This window comes from Copadichromis virginalis, linkage group LG6 (genome assembly GCF_057382275.1).
Source record: "Copadichromis virginalis isolate Kocher_CV1m ecotype Utaka linkage group LG6, C_Virginalis_male_GT1.1, whole genome shotgun sequence".
Classification (NCBI taxonomy): Eukaryota; Metazoa; Chordata; class Actinopteri; order Cichliformes; family Cichlidae; genus Copadichromis; species Copadichromis virginalis.
Window position 1 is genome coordinate 2,412,938 of NC_140623.1, and position 22,280 is coordinate 2,435,217.

Below are 22,280 nucleotides of genomic sequence, written 5' to 3' on the forward strand. Positions count from 1 at the left end.
TGCTTCAAAGGATAGTTGCAGATTTCTGTCAGAATCTGCAGATTATACAGTACAAATAAAATGTTCACGTTTCTCCAACGTTGTCTTCCCAACAGTTTCACTGGATGGCCAGGAAGCCTTCACGGTGTTTTCTTGGGCGCTTATACATTTTATGTTTTATATAAAAATCAAGATATGGACCTGTGTGTCGGTGCTCATGAACAACTGTTTTTTATTGCTCACAGGATATCCAGCACAAACATGATTTATAGAATATGATACGACTTTAAACAGACTATAAAGTGTTTAACTTGTTTTTAACCTGTTTTAGCAAGCTCATGGTCCGAATGCTTTCTTGTGCCAACAATATCTGCTTTGCCCAAAACATTAACAAGAGGAGTCTACAGACAGTCTCATTCAACATGATAATTACATTTACTTTGATTAGATTTTTGATCAGAAAACAGTCAACTGTTAGCAAAATCACATATAGATAAACTGTTTTAGCACTGATTATCACTTTAAAAGGTTGGATGTTAAACTCTTTTACCCTCTCTCTGATGTAATTAGAGGTAAGCTCATTACATCTTCAATTTCTTTCAATCCCACCTCTCCCAACAGTAGAAACTATTGGTGGAATGTCATATGTGGTAGATCACTATTGATGAAACACTACTAGAAAAGATTCAGATCCAGTTTTTTGTTTGTTTGTTTTTGAATTAATTATACCCATTCTGTGAAAATAAAAGAGTCTGTTTGAAAGAGAGTGCCTCAGAGTTTGTTGATATTTCTAGCCTGTGTGTATCCGTTCTAAAGAGCACCTCTTCCATATAATGGAGTGCAGACAATAAAAAAACATATACACTCAGGACAATAAGAGGAGACGCACCAGGTGGAACACACAGCTGTAACTAGAAACATGATGAGAAAGGGGAAGTAAACACAACAAGAGTCACAGAAAGCCACAGTTACTGGGGGGGAAAAAACAGGAAGATGCGACTGAACGAGAAACAAGGGTTAACTTAACATAGAGGACCAGACAGGGGAACATGGAAAGCAAAAGACAAGTGCAGATGAGACTGTGGTACCAGGGAACACAGAACAAACCAGGAAAGACAACCTCAAACAAGTGTTTGTTATTAACATTAGGCACATTGAAAGCTGAGTATGAGTAGCGGTTGGTTGACAGTTTTGAAATTAGACTTCAAGGCTTGAAACAATAAAATGACAAATGATGCTTCATGCTATATTGTACTGAACAGTCCTAACTGAAACAATATGAGGTCAAAATGAAGATCAGAACAGAATAGTCACTAGTCTGTAAACTCCCAATAGTGAGCAATAATTCATGTGTTAATGAACCAGAACCATCAAAAAGAAAGTCTTCTCTGGCCAGCAGCTGATCAGTCTTCTTTCGATGCTGCTGCCTCTGTACAGTTTACCAGCTCAATCTCTGCATCTTCCTTTGCATCGTCCTGCATGTGTCTACATAGAAAAGAAAAACAGATAAAAACAGTCATTTTTTTCTCTCATTTGTTAAGAGTAAAATAAAGCATCAGTAATTTAAGACAGCAACATTGACATGACTTTTCCATGTTTTACTTTTCTTAACAAAATCCAGTACTTGTCAAGAACAAAATATAATAAAAGGGCACCAAGTTCAGTTCCTTGGAATTGTCATTCTGAATGCCTATTGTTACGGGTTCAGATATTGAGGGTGAGCACAAAAACAATAATGGTCCAGAAGAGCTTCGATCAAACAATGATTTTAATGAACACACGCGTGGGGAGATGAACACTGCCCGGAGACAGCATCGATCTCCGCCCAATAATACACAAACGGTTGTTTTATACCATCAGGGTTTGGTTTATGACGCCCCCTCATGCGTCAAACAGATACAATTCACATACAATAATATTGACGACTTTCGACATATATGGAAAGAGCCTTCACTCCGTCTCGAGGCCAGGTGCCGACTCTCACTTATCTCCTGCAGCATACTTTTGCAGCTACAGGCATTTGCAAACTGTTATTCGAACTCCTAGCCTAAACATGAGCCCAACTGTTGTCTGTGTGTGTATGTCGACCTGCAACGCACTCAGCCTCACCCCGCCCATTGGCGCTTCTAACCTTTTCCCAGACAGAAGCTCTCAGTGGTATGTGTAATAATCTTAACTAAAAGTATGTGTGATCTATTGAATAAATGTTTTACCAAAATGCCCCTACTCAAGGCTTAATAAAAGAATGTAAAATATGAGTTGTGTAAGCGTGTTCTTTCCATAGCTCAACATCCCTTACACCATGTATTGTCTGATCATAGCGCCAAACAAAGTTCACGACCTTCAACTACCTGACTGAGCTTCAATTCTTTAAATAAACACAGAAATGCAAAGTGTATATAAAATGATTACAACTACACCTGTAATGAAAAGGTTAGTACGTGATTATGATAACACCAGTAATACAAATTATAACATAATGCCAACAGCTTCAATCAATGTTTTTGATGAGAATAAGAATTAATGCAATGGTTAATGATAATGGTTATGAATAGTAGCAGTAAAATATTTCCCTGATCTCCACACTATCAACCTTATTGCTGATCGATTCCACTTGCACTTGTATTACAATCAACTGATTTCAGTTTGTGTGCCAGAGGAGGAAAATAGTGGCACAGTCTGCAAGGTGGATATTCTGACCCCACTCTGATTTCTTTTGCATAAAGAACAAGAGCGCTGCTGCTCTAGGACAGCTTCCACTCTTTGCAAGCGCTTGCACAGACAGCATACTAACACTAAGCTAGACAAGAACCCAAAGTGATGATAAAGCTGAGTGACCCCATCCCAGAAGCCAGACCCTGAACTTCAACAGGGAACAATCTGATGAGCAGTCAGGCTGCAGCCTCTGTTTTTAATTGTTCATGTTTCTAAAGTAGGATAACTGTTGTGATTGCTTTGAATCACAGCCAATAAGAACCCAATGAGAATCGATAAGGAGTTGGATTCCTAAGTGATATCGATAACAGAAACAAAGTGCTAATTTCTTATCTTATTCCCATCCCTACTGAATATCTTGACAGTGAGGCAGGTTTGGTCTGTTTGTTGGTATGTGTTCACAGTTTATGTCTATGGTGAGCTATTCCTGCTCTGCACTGGGGCAGGGATAGCTCAGTAGGTAGAGTGGTAGCCCCATGATCGGAAGGTCGGGGGTTCAACTCCACTGAACGGCTACCCTGAGGTACCCCTGAGCAAGTTACCGTCCCTACACACTGCTCCCTGGGCGCTGCATTGGTGGCTGCCCACTGCTTCACTGGGTGAATGGGTTAAATGCAGAGGAACTATTTCCCTATGGGGACTAACACATACACATTACATTACATAGCAATAAAGTACTTCCAGGATACAGATACTTTGAGATTAAATTTAACTTATGACTCATGTTTGAATGTTACTCTCTGATTTGCTTTTTTGCTGTCTTGTCTATACCGTACCTTCCCTCTTCAACATCAACAATGTTTTCAGGCAGACGGACATTGAGTGTCTCGGGGAGCAGGAAGACCAAGCTGCCGCTGATAATTCCAGTGCCAGCAAAGATCAGAGGGGGCAGAAGATGCCAGACATCATTCAGCAGCATGATCAGTGGAGCCAGGGAACTCCCAATCCGACAGATACACGAGGTGTAACCTATACCACATTGCCTGCCCAACAACACAACCAGGAACTATGGTTTTAATGCTGCATCACAAAGTACATTTACTGCATAAAATTTGTAACTAAAAGAGCATTATTTCTGCGCACTTGATGTTAAATGGTGATGCTTCAGAACCCTCAAGGGGTTATACCTGAGGACAGTTGGGTAGAGTTCAGCCGAATAAAGGAATGCGGTGGTGAAAGCTGCCTCAGAGAAACCTTTTGCCACAACAGCAATGCATGTACGAAGCACAGAGAACTCTGAGCAAGAAACAGATCAAAGATGTGTAAGGTATCAGAAACCTTGGAGTGGATTTATGAAGCTAACTAAAACTAACTAAATAAAGAAAGGTCTGCAAGTCTCATTTACTTTAAGTGTAAATAGGGCGGGAAGTTATTTAACCTAGAGGAATGAATGTGTTTATTCCAATCAGAGATCCTGTTATGATTAGAAACCACGCCTGGCCATTTCGTCGACCAATCCAGTCCAAGATGAAGAAGGCGAAGACTTTGGCAGGAACTTCAATGGCACCATAGATGAAATGAGTGAGGTAGATATTGACTCCAAAACCTGAGATCTTGAAACTAATCCCATAGTACAGGAAAGCAACAGCAAACCTGGAGGTTCAGCAACACAAAATGAAACACACAAATACATGAAATGACAACAGTAGCAAGTAGTGCTTTCGAAGAATGACTTGATACCAGAAGAATCCAGAGACAAGTGTGATCTTCCTCAGCTTAGGTGTTTTGACCAAATCCAGATAGGAGTGGTTCTTCTCAGCCACCTCAGAAACCGTCACCTTCACCAGAACCTGCAGTACGGAAAAGTAAAAATATGTATTTTAAAAAGTGCAGTCAGCTGCTCACTTATTTCCCAAGGGGTCACCACAGTAGATGGATTGATATGTTTGAATTGGCACAGATTTGATGCCAGATACCCCTTGGATGAAACACTCAGCTTGTGACCTTCTGGTGCTGAGCGTGTCTATTCTTGTTCTTGAATTAGAGATCTTTTGCAAGAAAAGCAAATCCATTAACTATTGAACTCAATTCTATTTTCTTTTAATTCAGGTTTATTTGGCTTGCCTTGAGGCACCTGCTGATGTGATTTGACACCATTTTATTAAAATTAATTGAATAACAACAATAGTAATTGCAATATTAATTGAGCTACTCTTTAAAGTTTTTGGACCATTTCAAGTTGCTATGCATCAATACAACTGTTAATAATATGTATGATAAAATCCATAGTACATATGCAAAATTGCCAAAAAAATAAACCTGGTACAATAAACCAAAAAAGTTTTTTTGTTTTGTTTTGTTTTTTTGTTTTTTTCGTCTGGACTTGCTTCACCTGCGCCGTCGCCGCTTCCCTAACGGCTGGCAACCTGGATTGTCTCATTACTGCTACTGGCTCTGCTGTCAGCCTCCAGAACTGCTCTGCCGCCAGCGCTGGCTCCACAGTTGGCCTCCTGAACTATTTTTCCATGCAGTCAGCCTCCTAAAATGTTTTGGCCTGAAATCCTGTGCTGTCAACGTCCAGGACGGGCCCTTGAACTGCTCTGTTTTGCACTTGTGCCGTCAAACCTCCAGGCGAGCCCTCTGAACTGTTTCTGGAGTTCCAGTGCCTTTTGTGAACTTTTTGTTTTGGACAATTGCACTAAGGTGTAAAGCTTGATTGTAGGTTAAAAATGGTTTGGGGGGATTGAAAGCTTGATTAACAGACATCAACATCCTGATGCTTTTTCCAGTGTAAAAGCAATCGTATTTGAAATGCTACTCTAAACCTTATATAGCTGTAGATGTTAATTTTGCACACAAGTAACATTAGCTTCACCTCACTATCCAGTTTGGATATGTATTCATTCTTCCCATTGACTTTAGCACACTGAATCAGATACTTCTTGGCTTCCTCTACTCTCCCATTAGCCAGCAACCACCGGGCTGATTCAGGAAGCCACCTGAAGTGAGGCAGAAGAAACTGGATTTTAAAAACACACAGACAATAACATGTTTTCTGTTAGTATTGAAATGGAAACTCCTTACCACCAGGGAATGATGGCAGTAATGCAGGGCACTGTCACTGCTAAAGTCAAATGCCTCCAGTCTCGTATAAAGTAGGCCAGGAGGGCCAGAAACATGTTCCCAACACTCCAAGATAAACTCATAACAGTACCAGCAAAGGTACGGTGCTTTATATCTGTCCATTCAATACCTGAGGAGGAAGTAAAAGAAAGTGTCTGAGGTCATGTTTCAACATGAATATCTCAAAAACTATTAAAGATAAAAGCCTGAAATTTTACTTGTCTTTGTTACATCAAATAATGTCTCACTAATGAATAGTTAAAATATTTAAAAAAAGAAAATAATCTAGCAGTCCTGCAAAGTCCCACGTTTGATCACACACTAATAAAAAAAACGTAACATTGCAAAAGACAAATACTGACAATGTCTGAAAAATATATAGTTATACTTTGCAGAAATGCAAGAGAAAATGTAGAATATGTTTTTAAATTTGATGCCTTCAGTGAGAATCTACAATGTAAATAATGATGAAAATGAAGTAAAAACATTAAATGAGATGGTGTGGGTAAACACATTTAATTATTTTTCTACATTTTTGCAGGCGCTGTAGGAGTTTTACAATGCCCATGTCATGTCCGCTCGCTGCTTTCGCAGAATCGCGTTCGGAACAGGTTGTAGTCACTGGGTGCAAAGTCCAGACTATAGGGTGGGTAGGCGGGCGATGAACTTCCAACCGAAGTCTTGCAGGAGAGTGACAGTTTGACGGGCGACGTGTGGACGCGCGGTGTTATGGAGAATGCTTATGCACAGTGTGCGCAGTGCGGGCATTGCGCAACTGTGTTTTCGGACCGAAAGGGGATATTGTTGGTGACTTTCTGCCTGTTGGGACCACAAGAAATGCTGACAGGTACTGTGAAACACTGGAAAAAACTCAGAGGGGCATTTCAGAACTAGAAAAGAGGAATGGTGAGCAAGGGCATATATATCACATCTTTCTGGCTGACAAACCTGTGAATTACACAGTATGCCAGAGCTACTCCCAACCTAACGTGGACTTTGTAGGTCTCCGACTAAAAGCAGGCTAATATTGCTCTCATCACTCACCCACCAGTGCCAAAAGACACCTTCTGCATAATAGAACACAAAAAGCATTTGCAGACTGCCGTTACATTTCTCTCTCTTTAGACCACTAACGATCAAATCAATGCATAAAGATGAAACATATTTTTGAAGGAAAGAAAGAGTTGATATGATTTAAAAAGTTATATTTTTATGAAGAATAATATCCAATAAACAAAAAACATTGCACAACACTTCACAGCAGGTTTTACACTGATTAAAGGGGTACTGTAGAAATGTATTTAAGTGAAATTTAAGTGAATGGACATTAGACTTTGTGTTTCATAAATTTCTTACCGAGGACCACACCAATGATTGACATCCCACTGAGGGCTGCACCACAGACTGCTCTGGAGATTGCAAACATAGTGTAGGAAGTGGAGAAGGCAGAAGTGGCTCCTAATGTCGTGGAGGCAATGAAAGACACCAGAATCATTGACTTACGACCAAACCTGCAACATACAAATTTTAGCAATGAGTTTCAACTGTATTAGATGAGCTAGAACTGCAGGATAATTTCTGGGTTTTTTTACATTCCAAGGACATTTTCGTTTTTTTGCATTAAAGGTCATGTAATGAGATTAAACACATTAGCATGGCACTAAATGGACCTTACAGTTGCAGCAATGCGGCTTATAATGTCACTTGTTAGGCGTGTCTTCTGTAGATCAAGAAATTACTTAATTAGTTGAAAAAAATCAATAGACCATGAAATATGACAAATGTGACTCTGTAGAAAATGAATGGACAGATGGATGAATGGATGGAGTCCCTATGATATCAGCCAGATTTTACTGATTGTGTGGCACCAAAAATGATTCTAAAAATTAATCGCATCACACGAAATATGAGCTCTGTGTGTGTGTGTCTGTCTCATGTGACATGTTGAATAATCCCAAAATGTTAGTTACCTAATAAGTCCATGTCAGTGATTACAAAAACAGTCTCCACATGACTTTTTTTTACTTAAGTACAATCTGTACCTACCCCCAAGCCCCTCCACATCTCCCTTCCACTTCCTAACATAAGCAGACATGCTTGTTTTTCTTATCAGTGCAGTAGCAGCTGACTTTGTCTGAACAAAGGCTGGTTGTAATAATGAGTCACAGGACAACAATGACGTAGTGCAATGCCTTGCTTAGATGAAGAAATATCTGTGTCAATCTAATTGTTATAAAGCCATAATTTTAACTAAACTAATTACAGCTGAATTAAATGGTCTGGGAAGGCATATCCATAGAGGGACACATAGACCTCTACCGGTTAGGCAAAGGCAACCTGACTGCCATTAGATATCAGGATGAAATCATTGTTAGACCCTATACTGGTACAGTGGATCCTAGGTTCCTCCTAGTGTATGACAATGGCCGAATGTGGTAGGAGTATACAGTTCCTAGAGGAACTGATACCACTCTCCGCCACACTCGCCTGATGTAAATCCAACAGAACACCTCTGGAATATTATGTTTCAGTCCTTCCAATGCTGCCAGGTTGCACCTCAGACGTCTTAGGAGTGCCCTGGTCCAGGTCTGGGCGATGATCCTGCATGACAGCATCTGTCATCTCATGAGGAACATGCACCGTGCATGCATACTTGTACTACTGAGTACTATTTTGCATTGCTGCAAAATAAATTTGGTAAAATGGAATAGTCCGCTGCATCATTTTTTCCACTTTGATTTTTGGGATATCTTTGAATTCAGCTGTATGTAGGTTGATCATTTTCATTCCCATTAAACATTGGGGCATGCTTTCATTTCCAACATATTACCCAATCCATATCTGTTTAGATATCGAACACATTTTTTTCCCAAATGAAATCTGCCCCATTCATTTTTTTGAGCAGTGTAGTACTTTTTCACTGTCTGTGGCACAGTTCACTATATCTGATTCAGCAGCTCCGTGTTTTATTACCTTGTTAAGTATCAACCTTTTTGAATATGGTTGCTCAATTTATTATAGTAGTAGTATGAATCTTCCTACTATTTGGACATTTTTAAAACTGTGGCAGGGAACCCATTCAGTTGTTTACACTCAAGAATAGCTCTTGGCTCTGCATCACTCAGAACGTCTCTACATGGAAAGACCACTATATTTCACAAAGGTAAAAGAAGGACTTCAGGCTGCAGAGCTTAAGTGAAGGGTCAGGAGCAGAAGAGACGGTAAACCATTTGTTATTATGTGAAATGTTTCAGTTTTAAGTTTTATTTGTCATATATGGATAACATCACTACCGTGCCTACTATTATACCGTGACAAGTACCATGACAAACAGTACTGTGTCTACTGTCTGCCCCAGGTGAACCAGGGTTAGGTGGATCAGGGCTTGCATGCAGCCCAGGTATAGAGTAGGTCTCTACCGGAGAAGGAAGGTGTTGGTGCTCAGCAGCTGGCTGGGCTGGGGAAGCCTCATGGAACCTCCTCCTTGGAGTTGGAAATAGTTGACTTCCTGCCGCGTGCCAGCTGCGCTGCCAAGTGATCGTCTGACTGGGTTACAGCAATCTCGAGGGCCTCGCGGCCAGGAGGGCGGGGTTGGTCTGCTATCACCAGCTGGCCATCCACTCAACAAACCTTTCTCGTACTACCACGTCCAGCAGTCACACTTCTCCTGGTGTGGGGCCTGGCTGCACCCACCTGCCTGCAACATCATGCAGCCCCTAGCGAGGGGCATGTCTCCCGGGAGGGCGGGTAGAAACACCCGCCCTCTCACATCATCTATAACTGACTGAGACAGGACTCTCTTCCAGACACTAAACCAAGGCACAATGTACATTTCAAATTCCTTTAATTTTAAATATGTTTATATTGTCTATCCTGTAAAATAGTCAGATGTCTATTCATATTAATGTACAGAATTCACCTGCTTGCTGCTACTACTGCTACTACTGCACATTCACCCAATGTATGTACTATATATATATATATATATATATATATATATATATATATATATATATGATCAATATCAGGAAGAAGGAACACGAGAAGCTGGAGAAATACCAAGGGCTCAGAGAAGAGCTCGAGAGGATGTGGAGGGTGAAGGTAACGGTGGTCCCCGTGGTAATCGGAGCACTAGGTGCGGTGACTCCCAAGCTAGGCGAGTGGCTCCAGCAGATCCCGGGAACAACATCGGAGATCTCTGTCCAGAAGAGCGCAGTCCTGGGAACAGCTAAGATACTGCGCAGGACCCTCAAGCTCCCAGGCCTCTGGTAGAGGACCCGAGCTTGAAGGATAAAACCGCCCGCATGGGCGTGCTGGGTGTTTTTTATATATATATATATATATATATATATAATGTTCTTCCTCTACACCCCCCCCCCCCCCCCCCCCCATTTTTGCACATGTCGAGGAGCGTGTCAGGTTACATTTCACTGTGTGTTATACTTGTATAACTATGCATGTGACAAATAAAGAACCTTGAACCTTGAACCCTGTCTGATCCTCCCGGAAGCAGCGGCGATGGCCCTCCGGGGAGAGATCCAGTCAGCCCAAGATTGCCCTAACCATGACAGGGAGACTAACGGTGTGTTCACACCGAACGCGATGGACGCGAATAAAACGCCCCTAATTTGACGCGTGTCCAAGAAAAATCCATCGCGCGTGAACCGGAAATGTGGGAGGAATGTGGGAGGGAGTTGTGCCAGACCGGTATCTTTGCAAGATGGCAGCTATCGAGCTAGCGCTTGAAGAGAGAGTCTCCCTTCTCTATGTACTGTGGAGAGCAGAGCAGCAGCGTAAAAGTACACATAATACTGATTTTGAACAATTTTGTCCAGGTTCCTTGTCACCGGGGACTCCTTCAGGACCATCGCATTCAGTTTCAGAGTCGGTGTGTCCACGGTGAGCGAGATCACCCCCCAGGCAGCGACGTCCATCTGGGACTGTCTAGTGGACGACTTCATGGCTGTGCCTTCACCTGGAGACTGGCGGTCCATCACAGAGGGATTCCAGGAGCGCTGGAACTTTCCTCTGTGCTGTGCAGCTCTGGATGGGAAGCACATCCAGACAAAGGCACCCCATATATCATATAGGAGACGCACACATTGATATACACTAAATATTCATTTCATTTCTTTTTTGTGGTGCCCAAATTGATGCACCTGCTTGATTTTGTTTAAACAATTATTGCACACTTTCTGTAAATCCAGTAAACTTCTTTTCACTTCTCAAATATCACTGTGTGTGTCTCCTGTATGATATTTAACTGACATTTTTTATTGTAACAACCAACGATTTATACAGGAAAATAATGTCTATTAACAAGGTTGCCCAAACTTTTGCATCCCACTGTATTAGTATATTTTGTCATTAGTATAATATGAAATAAATTCTACATGTGTCAAGTCGTGTGCCAACATTTGCTGTGTAGTAGAACTGAGACATTAGTCATTATAAACATTTATTTGAAATAATATTAAAAGTCTCAAACAGAAAAACATTAAACATAAATATATAAAATATAAGAATTTACAGAGAGACAGGAATAAAAAGGACCAGCTGCTCTCCAGAGCAGGAACAAGGCTGAGGAGGAAATGCTCCATTGGAGACTGGTGTGGCCTCTTCAGGGACTCCAGGATGGCCAGCTCCACCGCCGATGGACCGTCCTGGGACCCGTCCCTCATCTGCCTCGTAGCCGTCCTCCTCTGTGGGCCTGTAAAACAGCACAAAACACAAAGAAATGAGAAGGCTGCTACTAGATTTTAATTTCAACATTGAAAAAAAAAAAAACAATAACAGGATATAATCAGATTGGTTGTAGATATTTAGTAAAGGTGATCACAAGGGAATCCCACCGACTAAAAAGGTATCAGTGCTTGCTGTACATATCTGTGGGTGCAGCAGCAGGAGCTCAGGGACTGGGGATGCTCTGCTGCAGAATCAGTTGGTTCTATCAATACAGTATTAAATGTTAACAGGTTGGATATAATAATCGTAGAGTAGACAGTGGTCCCTCATTTATTGCAGGGGTTCTCAGAATAACTAGCCCCTGGTCACAGTTCTCACAATTGATTCTCAAAGTGCAAACCTTTGTAGATTGCAAAACGTAAAAGTATTATTATGCCGCGGTTTGTCTTCATCTGCCCGCCACTTTCGTGCGCCTTTTTCCCTCACGGTGCAGGTGTCTATTTCCGAATGAGGGTCTTAGTTATGGGTGTTTTTGTGCTGTTTTTTCTATTGGACACGATGGTTATCAAAACCAAACGTGATAAATTTGGCAAGCGCAGGAGACACGGCACGGAGCAGATTTGTCAATCAGGCTGCAGAATGCAATGCTGTACTGTGCAATAAAAAATCAGCGAAAAAGCAAAGCAGTGACGGATGAACAGCGGGACCACTGTGTGCTGTTTATTAATAAACAATAAAATATATTCCTAAATGATAACATGCATAAAAGCAGAACGGTATTTGTACGTCAGTGGGAAAATAGCGGTGGCTTGCTAGCTTTTGTGCGGCTTCCCCGGGTCAGTGAAAACTTTCAAAAGAGAAATGAATGAACTTACCAGGTTGCCCGATCTCTTTACACATCTTCCTCCAAGCTCGGTCCTTTTTATTCCTGTCTCGGTACTGAAAGCAGCTGGTGTCGTACAGCTCCGAGTTGTTTGCTACCGCATTGATTAGCCTTCCCCTCCATTGAAGTATGAAAGGCTTTGGCTGGATCTGCCCCTTTGACCTAGGTAACAGCCACGTCACCAGGCTCCTGATTGGTTGTCGCGGCGCGATTTGACGCTGGAGTTCAGATTTTTCCAACTCGAGCGGTAGACGCGAAACGCGCGTATGCACAAAATGCAACACAAAAACTCACGCGCGTGGTTTTATTCGCGAGTCAAACGCGCCAGACGCGCTACACTGACGCGCGTTTCACGCGTTTTGGCGTTTTCGGGACGCAAATCTGCTTCCGAATTTTCGCGGGACCCGCAATCGCGCGTCAACGCGCCTTTCCATTGACTTTACATGTAAACCTGACGCTCTATTCGCGTCCATCGCGTTCGGTGTGAACACGGCTACCTGGACCTCCCCTAACAGCAGTGTCAAGGCCCATTCCTTGCCCAGTTATGGGCACACCTCTCACTTTGGTTTAGAAAATCTCAACTAAAGCCTCTGAATCGTCGCTTTCCTCTATTTGGTGGAGCACCACTGGCAGGAGCCAGAGTGACCAAAAAGGTTTGATGAAACCGTTTGCATCTGCCTGAACCTGCAGTTTCTTTAGCTGTTCACTATGCACAGCCACCTGCTCCTGGTGCATCACCGCCAAATCTTCCACCATCTGCATTTCAGCTGCCCTCTTCAGCTCGCACGCACCACACAGCTTTCTCCTCTGGGCATTGTCAGCTACTGAAATAGGGAACCCAACCCCTCCCCTGTAGCTGAGCCACAAAACACCCCGCCACACTGCCTCTGGGACCAAGCCCCAGGTAATGCTTGAGTCCTCCCCCTCGTCCCAAGTCTTTGCTTCCTCCCTCTGTCAGTGGGATTAAAGAGGTCCTCAAAGTGTTCCTTCCACCGCCTTCCACAGTATCCTCAGTTGAAGTCAGCGACACTCCACTCGCACTGTACACATTGTTGGTAGAGCAACTCTTTAACCTTCTGAGCTGTGTTCCGCTTGGCCTGCTGGTGCCTATCAGCTGCCTCTGAAGTCCTACAGGCTAACCAAGCCTGATACGACTGGTTCTTCTGCCTGATTGCTCCCTGCACCACAATAACATTACCTTAATTTTATTGCACAAAAGGATGAGAGGGCGATGATAAAGTGGAGACTACTCCAGGACAGAAATAACTGCCTTACACTGTTAACACAACTTCGGCTCTTCACAAGCACCTGCACAGACAGCATGCTAACGCCAAGAATCCAGAGTGATGTTAAAGCTGAGTAAATGCTGAGCCCAGCCCAGCACTGTGATAAAGTGAGCCGTCATTTGCCATGAAGCCGCTGCTGAACTTAAACAGGTAACAAACTGATGAGCAGTCAGGCTACAGCCTCTGTTTTTACATGTTCATGTGTCCAAAGTAGAAACACTGTGGTGATTGCTTTGAAGTGTCTTTGTGCTGGTTTTCATGTTTTGTTGGGCTGTCGGCTTTGTGTTCATACCTAAATACAAAGAGAAAGATGTGTGTTGGGATTTGTGTTGATGTGTGGGGCTGTAGCTTGTTGTTTTTTTTATTGTTAAATAGTATTTATGAGACATTGTGTTGCAGATCATTTTACAGAGAAACATGAAAGCAACTTAACAAGTAGTATAACGTATGTCTGGGTGTAATGTACGGCATTACTTTTAAGAATTTTTTTTAACATGCATAATAACATTTTTACTTTACTTATCAATAAGGGAATCAATAAAGAATTGAATCGATAAGTGATATCGATAATGGAATCAGAATCGCTAAGTTCTCATCCCTACCAACCACCTTGTGGCCATAGCTCAGTGCAGAAGCCCCAGCAATAGAAGTGCTGATCATGGCCCACCGAGACCTCAGCCGGGCATTCCCAGTGCACCCTCACTATACATTTGGGTGCGCCAGGTTTTGGTTAGCACCCTTCCCCACCACCTGATCGAACTCACCAATAGGCGGTGGTCAGTTGACAGCTCAGCCCCTCTCTTCACTGGACTGTCTACAACATACTGCTACAGATCTGATGATACGCTTTGAAACCACCGACTGGGATATATTCTACATTTTTGCTTGTTGTTTGTATGTTATTTACATTGCTTTTCTTAAAGCATGTTGATACTTCTTTCTCAGACATAGACTGTATAAATTCACCTGCAGTTTGGATTACAGGGCCAGATGATCCTGAGGGTTTAAAATAACAATGAATACTGAAGAACTCACTTGTCAGAAAGCTGTCCAAACATAATGGCTCCACATGTGACCCCAAGAAAGAAATAAGTAGCCAGAGCTTGATTCAGGTGTTTGTTGTCGCACACCAGATCCCACTGCAGAGATACAACATACAACAGGCAGTTAACAAGCAGATAAAAAACTGAGGTTGTGATCACAGAATGACAGGTTAAGTACCTTTGATTATGGCAGCAATGACACCAAGAGAATTACATTTATCTGTCAAGAGACTATATTCATTTCTGTTTCTTCAGTAGTACACTGTTGTAAATTCCTTTTTTTTTTTTTTTGCTCAAACAATTATTTGCGTATATAACATTAGAGGTAATTCCTTAGCCTCTCCTGGAAATTTATTTAGCACTTCCTCACATCTGATCAAATTCCTGCCACAAGCACAAGGCTGACAACTTGGAAAAATGAAAAAAAAAAAAAAGTTTTTCAAATAATTCATTATGGTGGGGCGTGGTCTGTGGTGCCCGCATCCTTAATCACGTCCGCCGAGTTAAAACACGGGGACTCAGGTGTTGGTGTGTGCTGTGGTGTGATGTGAGCTAAATAAATGGCTCATGAGTACGATCTGTGGTCCCACGGTGCCTTAATTCTACCACACTGGTGCCGAAACCCAGGAGGTGACACGGTGGGTCCTTACCGGAGCCAGGGAAGGGAGGAGCTGGCCCAGATGCTGGCTGAAATGGCGGCCACAGTCGTCGGAGGCACGCCACAGACAGGAAGAGCTACGGGACCAGGCTGGGCGCCACCTGGGGCGAATTGCGGAGCTGGCAACGCTGCTCCAGGCGTGGTCGACACCACTGCTGCCAACCTGGTGGTGGGGAAGCGGTGGAGGAGCTGTGTGGGGAACCTCGGCAGCCGGAGGCGGGGCATGAGGCGCGCGGGGGTCCGGCCGGATGGCTCCCCGGCCACGATTGGGCAATGGGGGTATGTGGTGGGGCGTGGTCTGCGGTGCTGTGCAGGGAGGTCGGACGCATCCTTAATCACGCCTTGCCGAGCTAAAACACGGGGACTCAGGGGTTGGTGTGTGTTATGGTGTGATGTGAGCTAAATAAATGGCTCATAAGTACAATCTGCGGTCCCGCCATGCCTTAATTCCATCACATTCATATAGATTGATAGATAGATATACTGGTAACACTACACGCCTTTAGAACTTCAGACTCGGGGTTCTCCTGGCCAGGGCATCTGTATACCATAAGGGTCCCTAGGCTAAACCACCCATGCTAACCAAACCTACCTCAGATATGCGTAAGAGACAGATAATTGAAGCCACTGGCTTGATCGTCACTCGGATTAACAAGTTCTGCGTCAGTTGTTGAGGAACCAGGAAACACTGATGAGAAGTCGACTACTGGAACAAGAAGCCTTAAAATGGGCAAGACATGACAACAGGGCATAAAACCCCAGTGGAAGCGTTTACATGAAGAAGATGTGGGACCTATGGAATCTTCAATATCCAGCATTTAGAGGGACTGCGAAACAACTAGTAGCTCAGTGTTCAAAAATTTCAATAGAACTGCTATCACAGCTGGAGATCAATGAGGTACAACACAAATGCTATGGCAAGGGGGAACCAAGATGTCAGGTCAGATACCCATCCGAGATTAGGTACCAAGCCCCAAGAATGACAGAAGGAGCGTTGAGTGCGACATCCAAGAAAGAGTCTCTAATATGAGAAGGTGAACAGCACCAGGCACCAACATTATTCATGCCTACTGGCTGAAGAAGCTGCCTGCTCTCTATGAGCGTCTGGCAGCACAAATCAACCTGCTGGTAGTCAATGAGAGACACCCAGAATGGTCAACTGAAGGCCGAACAGTGCTGATCCCCAAGAATCCCCAGAAGGGACCGGTCCTATCCAACTAGCAGCCAAAGAAATAATAAGGGATAATAAGCTGGCCAAAGGAGAAGAGCCACTGATATCAAGACAGTGAAGCACCTGACCATGCATGGAGGGTTTCACTGCAAGTCCAGCACCCTGAGACTGTACGCTAAGCAGAAGGAGGGCAAGGACTGGTGAGTGTCAGAACCATTGTCCAGGAGGAGACAACAAGCATCCATGAGTCCCTGAGAAAATCCAGCACATAACAGCAGGGGGCAAGATGCTTACAGACAGGGAACACCATTACCAAGTGGCCAGCATAGTACACAGAAACATCTGTGCTGAGAAGGCCTGGAGTCCCTAGATCAAAATCGGACACGCCCCTTGGGGTGGTTGACAGTGACCGAGCCAAGATCCTGTGGGAATTCCAGTTACAGACAGACAAACTGGTGATGGCTAACCAACCAGACAGACTAGTGGTGGATAGACAGAGGTAGACTGCCGTTGTGATAGATGTAGCTATACCGAGCAATAGCAACATCAAGAGCAAGGAACACGAGAAGTTGGAGAAGTACCAAGGGCTGAGAGAAGAACTTGAGAGGATGTGGAAGGTGAAGGTAACAGTGGTCCCAGTGGTAATCAGAGCACTCAGTACAGTGACCCCCAAGCAAGGCGAGTGTAACCAGCAGATCCCAGGAACAACAACTGGGATATCTGTCCAGAAGAGCGCAATCCTAAGAACAGCAAAGATGCTGTGCAGGACCCTCAAGCTCCCAGGCCTCTGGTACAAGACCTGAGCTTGGAGGATAGACCGTCCAAAGGGGCGAGAGGGGAACTTTATATATATTCTGTTCTAAATTAGTATTTTTCATCTCACAGTCTTAAGTACTAATCAAGGTTCAGGTCCAATCACAGTACAGAAACAACTCTTCCTAAAATCATCAATAACCTAAAGATCAACAGTGAGAGTTTCACTTTTAGGTCTGTTTGATCTTACAGCTGCTGTTAACAACTGTTGATCATAAAATTATATTTCAAAGGCTCCAAGACTCAGTTGGTTTGGGGGTCAGGTTCTTTATTGGCTTTCATCTTATCTAAATACAGAAGTGTTTGTTTCAGTTTTACATTACAAAATTTAGTCAGCTCCTCAAGGTCAGGCATTGGTCCATTAATCCCCCTTTTTTCCCCGTCTGTCTTTTTATGTCATAAAAATAGATGTGTGGCAGTGGTAGAGAGTGGCCCAAATTCAAAACTCAGCATAGATAATGAAAGTCAACTGGCAGCTGGCAGCAACAAAAATGATAATAATAAAAAAAACAACAAGAGGCAAAACAGACTGATAGAACACACCATGAGAGAGGATGCAACATTTTTACACCATGACACCAAGACAAGTTCCTCATTTGTGTACAAATGTTAGTTGCAATGATGATGTTAACTGCTGGATGTCTTGAAACATTTTAGAACTGAATATTGACAAGACAGAAATATTTGTTGCATTCAAAATGCAACACAGATAATCCTTAATGGTATGTTTAAATTTGATATCACCGCAGAGTTTAAGTCACTTCATTGCCTCTCAGTACAATATAGAATTACTTTTAAAATCCTGTTAGTGACTGACTTGCACACTTTTTATAGTTTAGTCAGACGTCTCAGGTCATGAGGTGCAGATCTCCAGAATTAGGTTTCCAAAATCAGATTTAAGTGTGCTGAAGGTGCCTTAAGCTATTGTGGTCCTGTTCTTTTGGAACAAGCTGCCTGCAGGCATGAGCTCAGTTACAACTGTGCACATATTCAGAAACAGACTCAAAATGTTTTTTATTGAACCAGGCTTACACTTCATACGTGCTGTTGATTTGCTTTGGGGTTTTTTGTTTTGTTTTTCTGCTTCCATTGCATTAAGGCACTGTAAACCTACAGAGGTTTTATGTTTTTGTCTTCTATGTTCAGTACATTGAACTTACATGTAATGAAATGTGTTAAGTAAATAAAATAGGCATTGCCATTGCTAAATGGGCCTACTTGACACTGGCTAAGGAAACCCAAGGGTGAACCTGGGTTCCTATTAGCTTGAAGTAAACAGGAAGTCAGCAGTGGCTCATAAAAACCACTCATTACATCTCTGAAAACCAGCAGAAGAAAAACTACAGATATTAGCTTAAGCAGAAGTATAGATATTCTTCACTTAAGTAGAAAACTGAGATACTCTCAGCTTCTTTACTCAAGTAAAAGCATGAAAGTACAGTATAATAGTATAAAAGTGTAAGCATAAATAGGAAGTGGTTATTTCTACCAGCTAAATTAATGTCATGCCATATTAATTTTCAGTTCAATTCAATTAAATGTCATTTATATGGCCCCGAACAACAGTTGCCACAAGGCAATTTATATTGTTAGGTAAAAACCCTACACTAGTACAAAGAAAAGCTATATATATGTGTGTGTGTGTGTGTGTGTGTGTGTGTGTGTGTATATATATGTATATATATATATAGCTTTTCTTTATTTATTTGTAGCAGAGATAAATATTTATTGTTCCCTATATTGTAGACAGGTGATTTTGCCTCCACACCTAAATACAAATAAATAGAAATGTTAACAGTTTAGTATAGTGCTATGAATGATGCATAAATTCACTATCTGGGACACTATACGTTCAGTTTGAATTGATGCCCAGGAGGGGCACAGTGGTGCAAAATGATTAATGTTTCCTTTCAAATGTGTTAATCTAACAATAATAAGACTGGATCATTACTGGTTCTATTCAGACATCATTAATTTGATTTTAGTGAGATTTGGTCAATCATAACCAACAGCTATTGTGTTATCAGTAATGTTTTGTCTCTCTTTGTTGATTAAGTTTGAATGGAAACAGACTCTGGATAAATCAGTAACTTTGTTCTATGAATGCTCAGTAATATAATGCAGTGAGTTGTTATGAAGTGCAGCGTGTAGAGAAAAAAATCAGTGTTTTCCTTCTTATTAGTAGAAGTTTTTCTTAGTAGAGATTTTCTTGTGCTAATCATTTGCGATAAAATACTCTAACAGAGCTTAGATTTTCATCCTTACCTCTGTGGCAGTTGTAGAAAGAAACTGTGACTGGTCGTAGACCCATCCATGTGGACAAGGTGCAGACTGGTTTCCTTGGCTGATGTTAAAGGCTGGAAGGGGACTGTAAATCCTGCAAGAGCTAAAGGAGCCATCGTCCTGGCGGGGAATCCTAAGGGAAAGCACCTCAGAGTCCCAACTGTCCTTCTCATTTTCTTGTGTACTCTGAAGGGAACAGCGGTGAGATGGTATGACTGAGATGAAGTTGTGCAGGAGAAAGTGGAGTGGAAGGATGGCACGGGGAAGACACAAGATAAGCAGGACCAGGAACTGGAACTTGGAGAACCCACCAACATTATCCAAGATCTCCTCAAACCTCATGATGGTGAGACAGAAGGGCTGAGGGTTTGTGTCTCCAGAGTTCTCAAATCAATGTGTTATTCTTTGCTTTCCATCTAATGCCGTGTCTCTCTCTCGTGTGGTGATGAAGCACAGAGAGAGCTTTTTTAAGAGTGTGTGTGCGTGTGTGTGTGTGTGTGTGTGTGTGTGTGTGTGTGTGTGTGTGTGTGTGTGTGTGTGTGTGTGTGTGTGTGTGTGTGTGTGATGTCACATGTAAAATCATTCACTGTTGCAGGGAGAAGAAGCAAGTCTTGCTATTGGAAAAAAAGAAAAAAAACTTTGTTAACATTAGAATACCTTTAAATTAGGTTCATGTGAAGTTATATTTAGGTTAAGGATAATGCACACTTAGGGGCCAAGTTTATGTTCATGTATGTTGTATGTTTAGCTTATTGTAAGTTTAGGTAAAGATTAGTTTCTGTTTTATGTGATGTCAGAGTCAAAGTTAGAATAAGATGGCTCTGATTTTCTCTGCATTGAATAAATGTTACTGCATATTACTGCAAGAATAAATGAATCACACTGATCTGAGCCCTATACCATGACGCAAGTTCAACATATCCAGTTCACTTACCCAAACATTGGCAATCAGGATAAGCAGTCACATTAAGCTGGTTATCAGCAGTTTCCCCAGCGTGTTCACATCAAATGGCTGGCATTGGGTGCATCTGACCAATCACAAAGGAACCTTTCACAGATCATATGACTCTTCTTCCACAGCAAAGTTTTCCTTATTAGTGACAGCTAATGCATCAAATGGTACCAAAATTCTCTAAACATCATAGAAATATGCCAGTCAAATGCAACACTGTTGAAAAGAAAAACTAATTAAAATGCCATAGAAAATCTTTTAGTTGATCTGGTGATTTAGTGCATGCAATAAGCATTTTAATTCCATTTAATAGTTTTATCACTGAGTGTGACGGTTCCACATTTTACGTAAACAAGTCAACTAAGGCATTTGTTTGATCACTTAGATATAAAAAGCTTGATTTATATAAATATATTATGTTTATAGTTATAAAATGATTCATTTTTGTTGAATCAAGTAAAATTCAGATCAGATCGATGTGTGTTCACCCAATGAGAAGTGATTACTTTCAGCACTGTGATTCTTTCATTACTAACTAACTCCACACCCTGGAAAAAATTAAATTCAAAGCAAGCAGGAAAGTTGGATAGCTGGTAAACTAACACATCTTCTGAGCTACCAGTTGTGGAACTACTTTTTTACATCCTTAATAGCAAGGGTAAGTACTGTAGGTCTCAGAAGGCAGTGAGTCCTATAATTTCAGTCTTAACATTTCTGCCACACTGAGACAATCTTTACACATACCTACACAATGAAAAAACTACTAGAAAATATTGGAACATGTCTGGTTAGTTGCAGATATATGCATGTTTTGTTGAAAACTGTAGTAGGCAGAACGAGCATGGTTAATCTCTTCTTCCTAACTTTTCAATGTAAAAAGTATTAGAGAAAAAAACAGGACCTTCTAATTAAGTTGTTGTTTGTAATAGTTTGCATAGTAGTTTTTTTTTGGGGGGGGGGGGGGGGGGGGGGGGAGTGCATTTAATCTGGAGTCAGCACATTAGTCTTGCTGTAGGTATTGTATGTTGTATGTTTTCCCTTTTCTGACTGGTTAACATCATTAAACAACTGCATCAAGGTTGAAATTAGTGTTTCTTGTTTTTTTTTACAGTAGAATTTTTTTAATATTCTTGTCCTTACCAGGAGTACATAACAAAATAAAGGAGTCCCCTTCGTCTGCTTGTTGGAACCTGCTCTTTAATCCACAGTAAGTTTTCACATATTTCACATTTATGTATTCAGTGTCATGCGGCCCACAGACTGACCCAACAGATGGATAATTAGCGCTTCATCACATGGGACTCGGAACATAAATACACTGTGGGGAGACACTCTATAATACAAAAAACAGACCCGTTTACAGTGTGCAGTGATCACATTAGTCAAAACGAAGTGGACTTTAAGGCACTGTACAGACTGGCAGCTGTGAATACACCCATATTAATCTATGTTTTATGTTCTAATCTATGTTCATTTTGGTATCTTAATGTTTCTGTCAATGGGAACTGACTTCACACTTAAGACTCTGTCTGAAGTGGACTCTAGAGGAACTGCTATTTTTGTCACTTTGTGTTGGTTTAAACATGTCAGATATACTCATTTATTCGTTTTTTTGTACCTCTTAAAGTACGATCTTCAAAGTCTTTATGTAATCATCAGAAACACTGTTAAATTATCTATGATGAAACATGAAAAGATAAAATATTCACATTTTGTTTTCACTTTATAAAAAGTATGACATGGATAGAT

General features: G+C 41.8%; 1 protein-coding gene and 1 long non-coding RNA gene across 2 annotated transcripts; both read right to left on the reverse strand.

Moving 5' to 3' along the window:
* Positions 1-138: 138 nt before the first annotated feature.
* On the reverse strand, positions 139-19,921 carry slc22a7a (solute carrier family 22 member 7a). Its single transcript, XM_085458208.1, has 10 exons — positions 19,562-19,921; positions 14,647-14,750; positions 7,114-7,268; positions 5,719-5,887; positions 5,510-5,633; positions 4,375-4,484; positions 4,073-4,287; positions 3,822-3,930; positions 3,471-3,677; positions 139-1,464 (listed from the first exon to the last, which is right to left on the reverse strand). Exons 1-10 carry the CDS (start codon positions 19,919-19,921, stop codon positions 1,383-1,385), a joined length of 1,635 nt encoding a protein of 544 aa, XP_085314334.1. The 3' UTR covers positions 139-1,382.
* On the reverse strand, positions 11,203-12,690 carry LOC146706912 (uncharacterized). The gene is made up of 2 exons (XR_014920719.1): positions 12,318-12,690; positions 11,203-11,467 (listed from the first exon to the last, which is right to left on the reverse strand). It is a non-coding gene; the product is annotated as an uncharacterized LOC146706912 (long non-coding RNA).
* Positions 19,922-22,280: the final 2,359 nt, after the last annotated feature.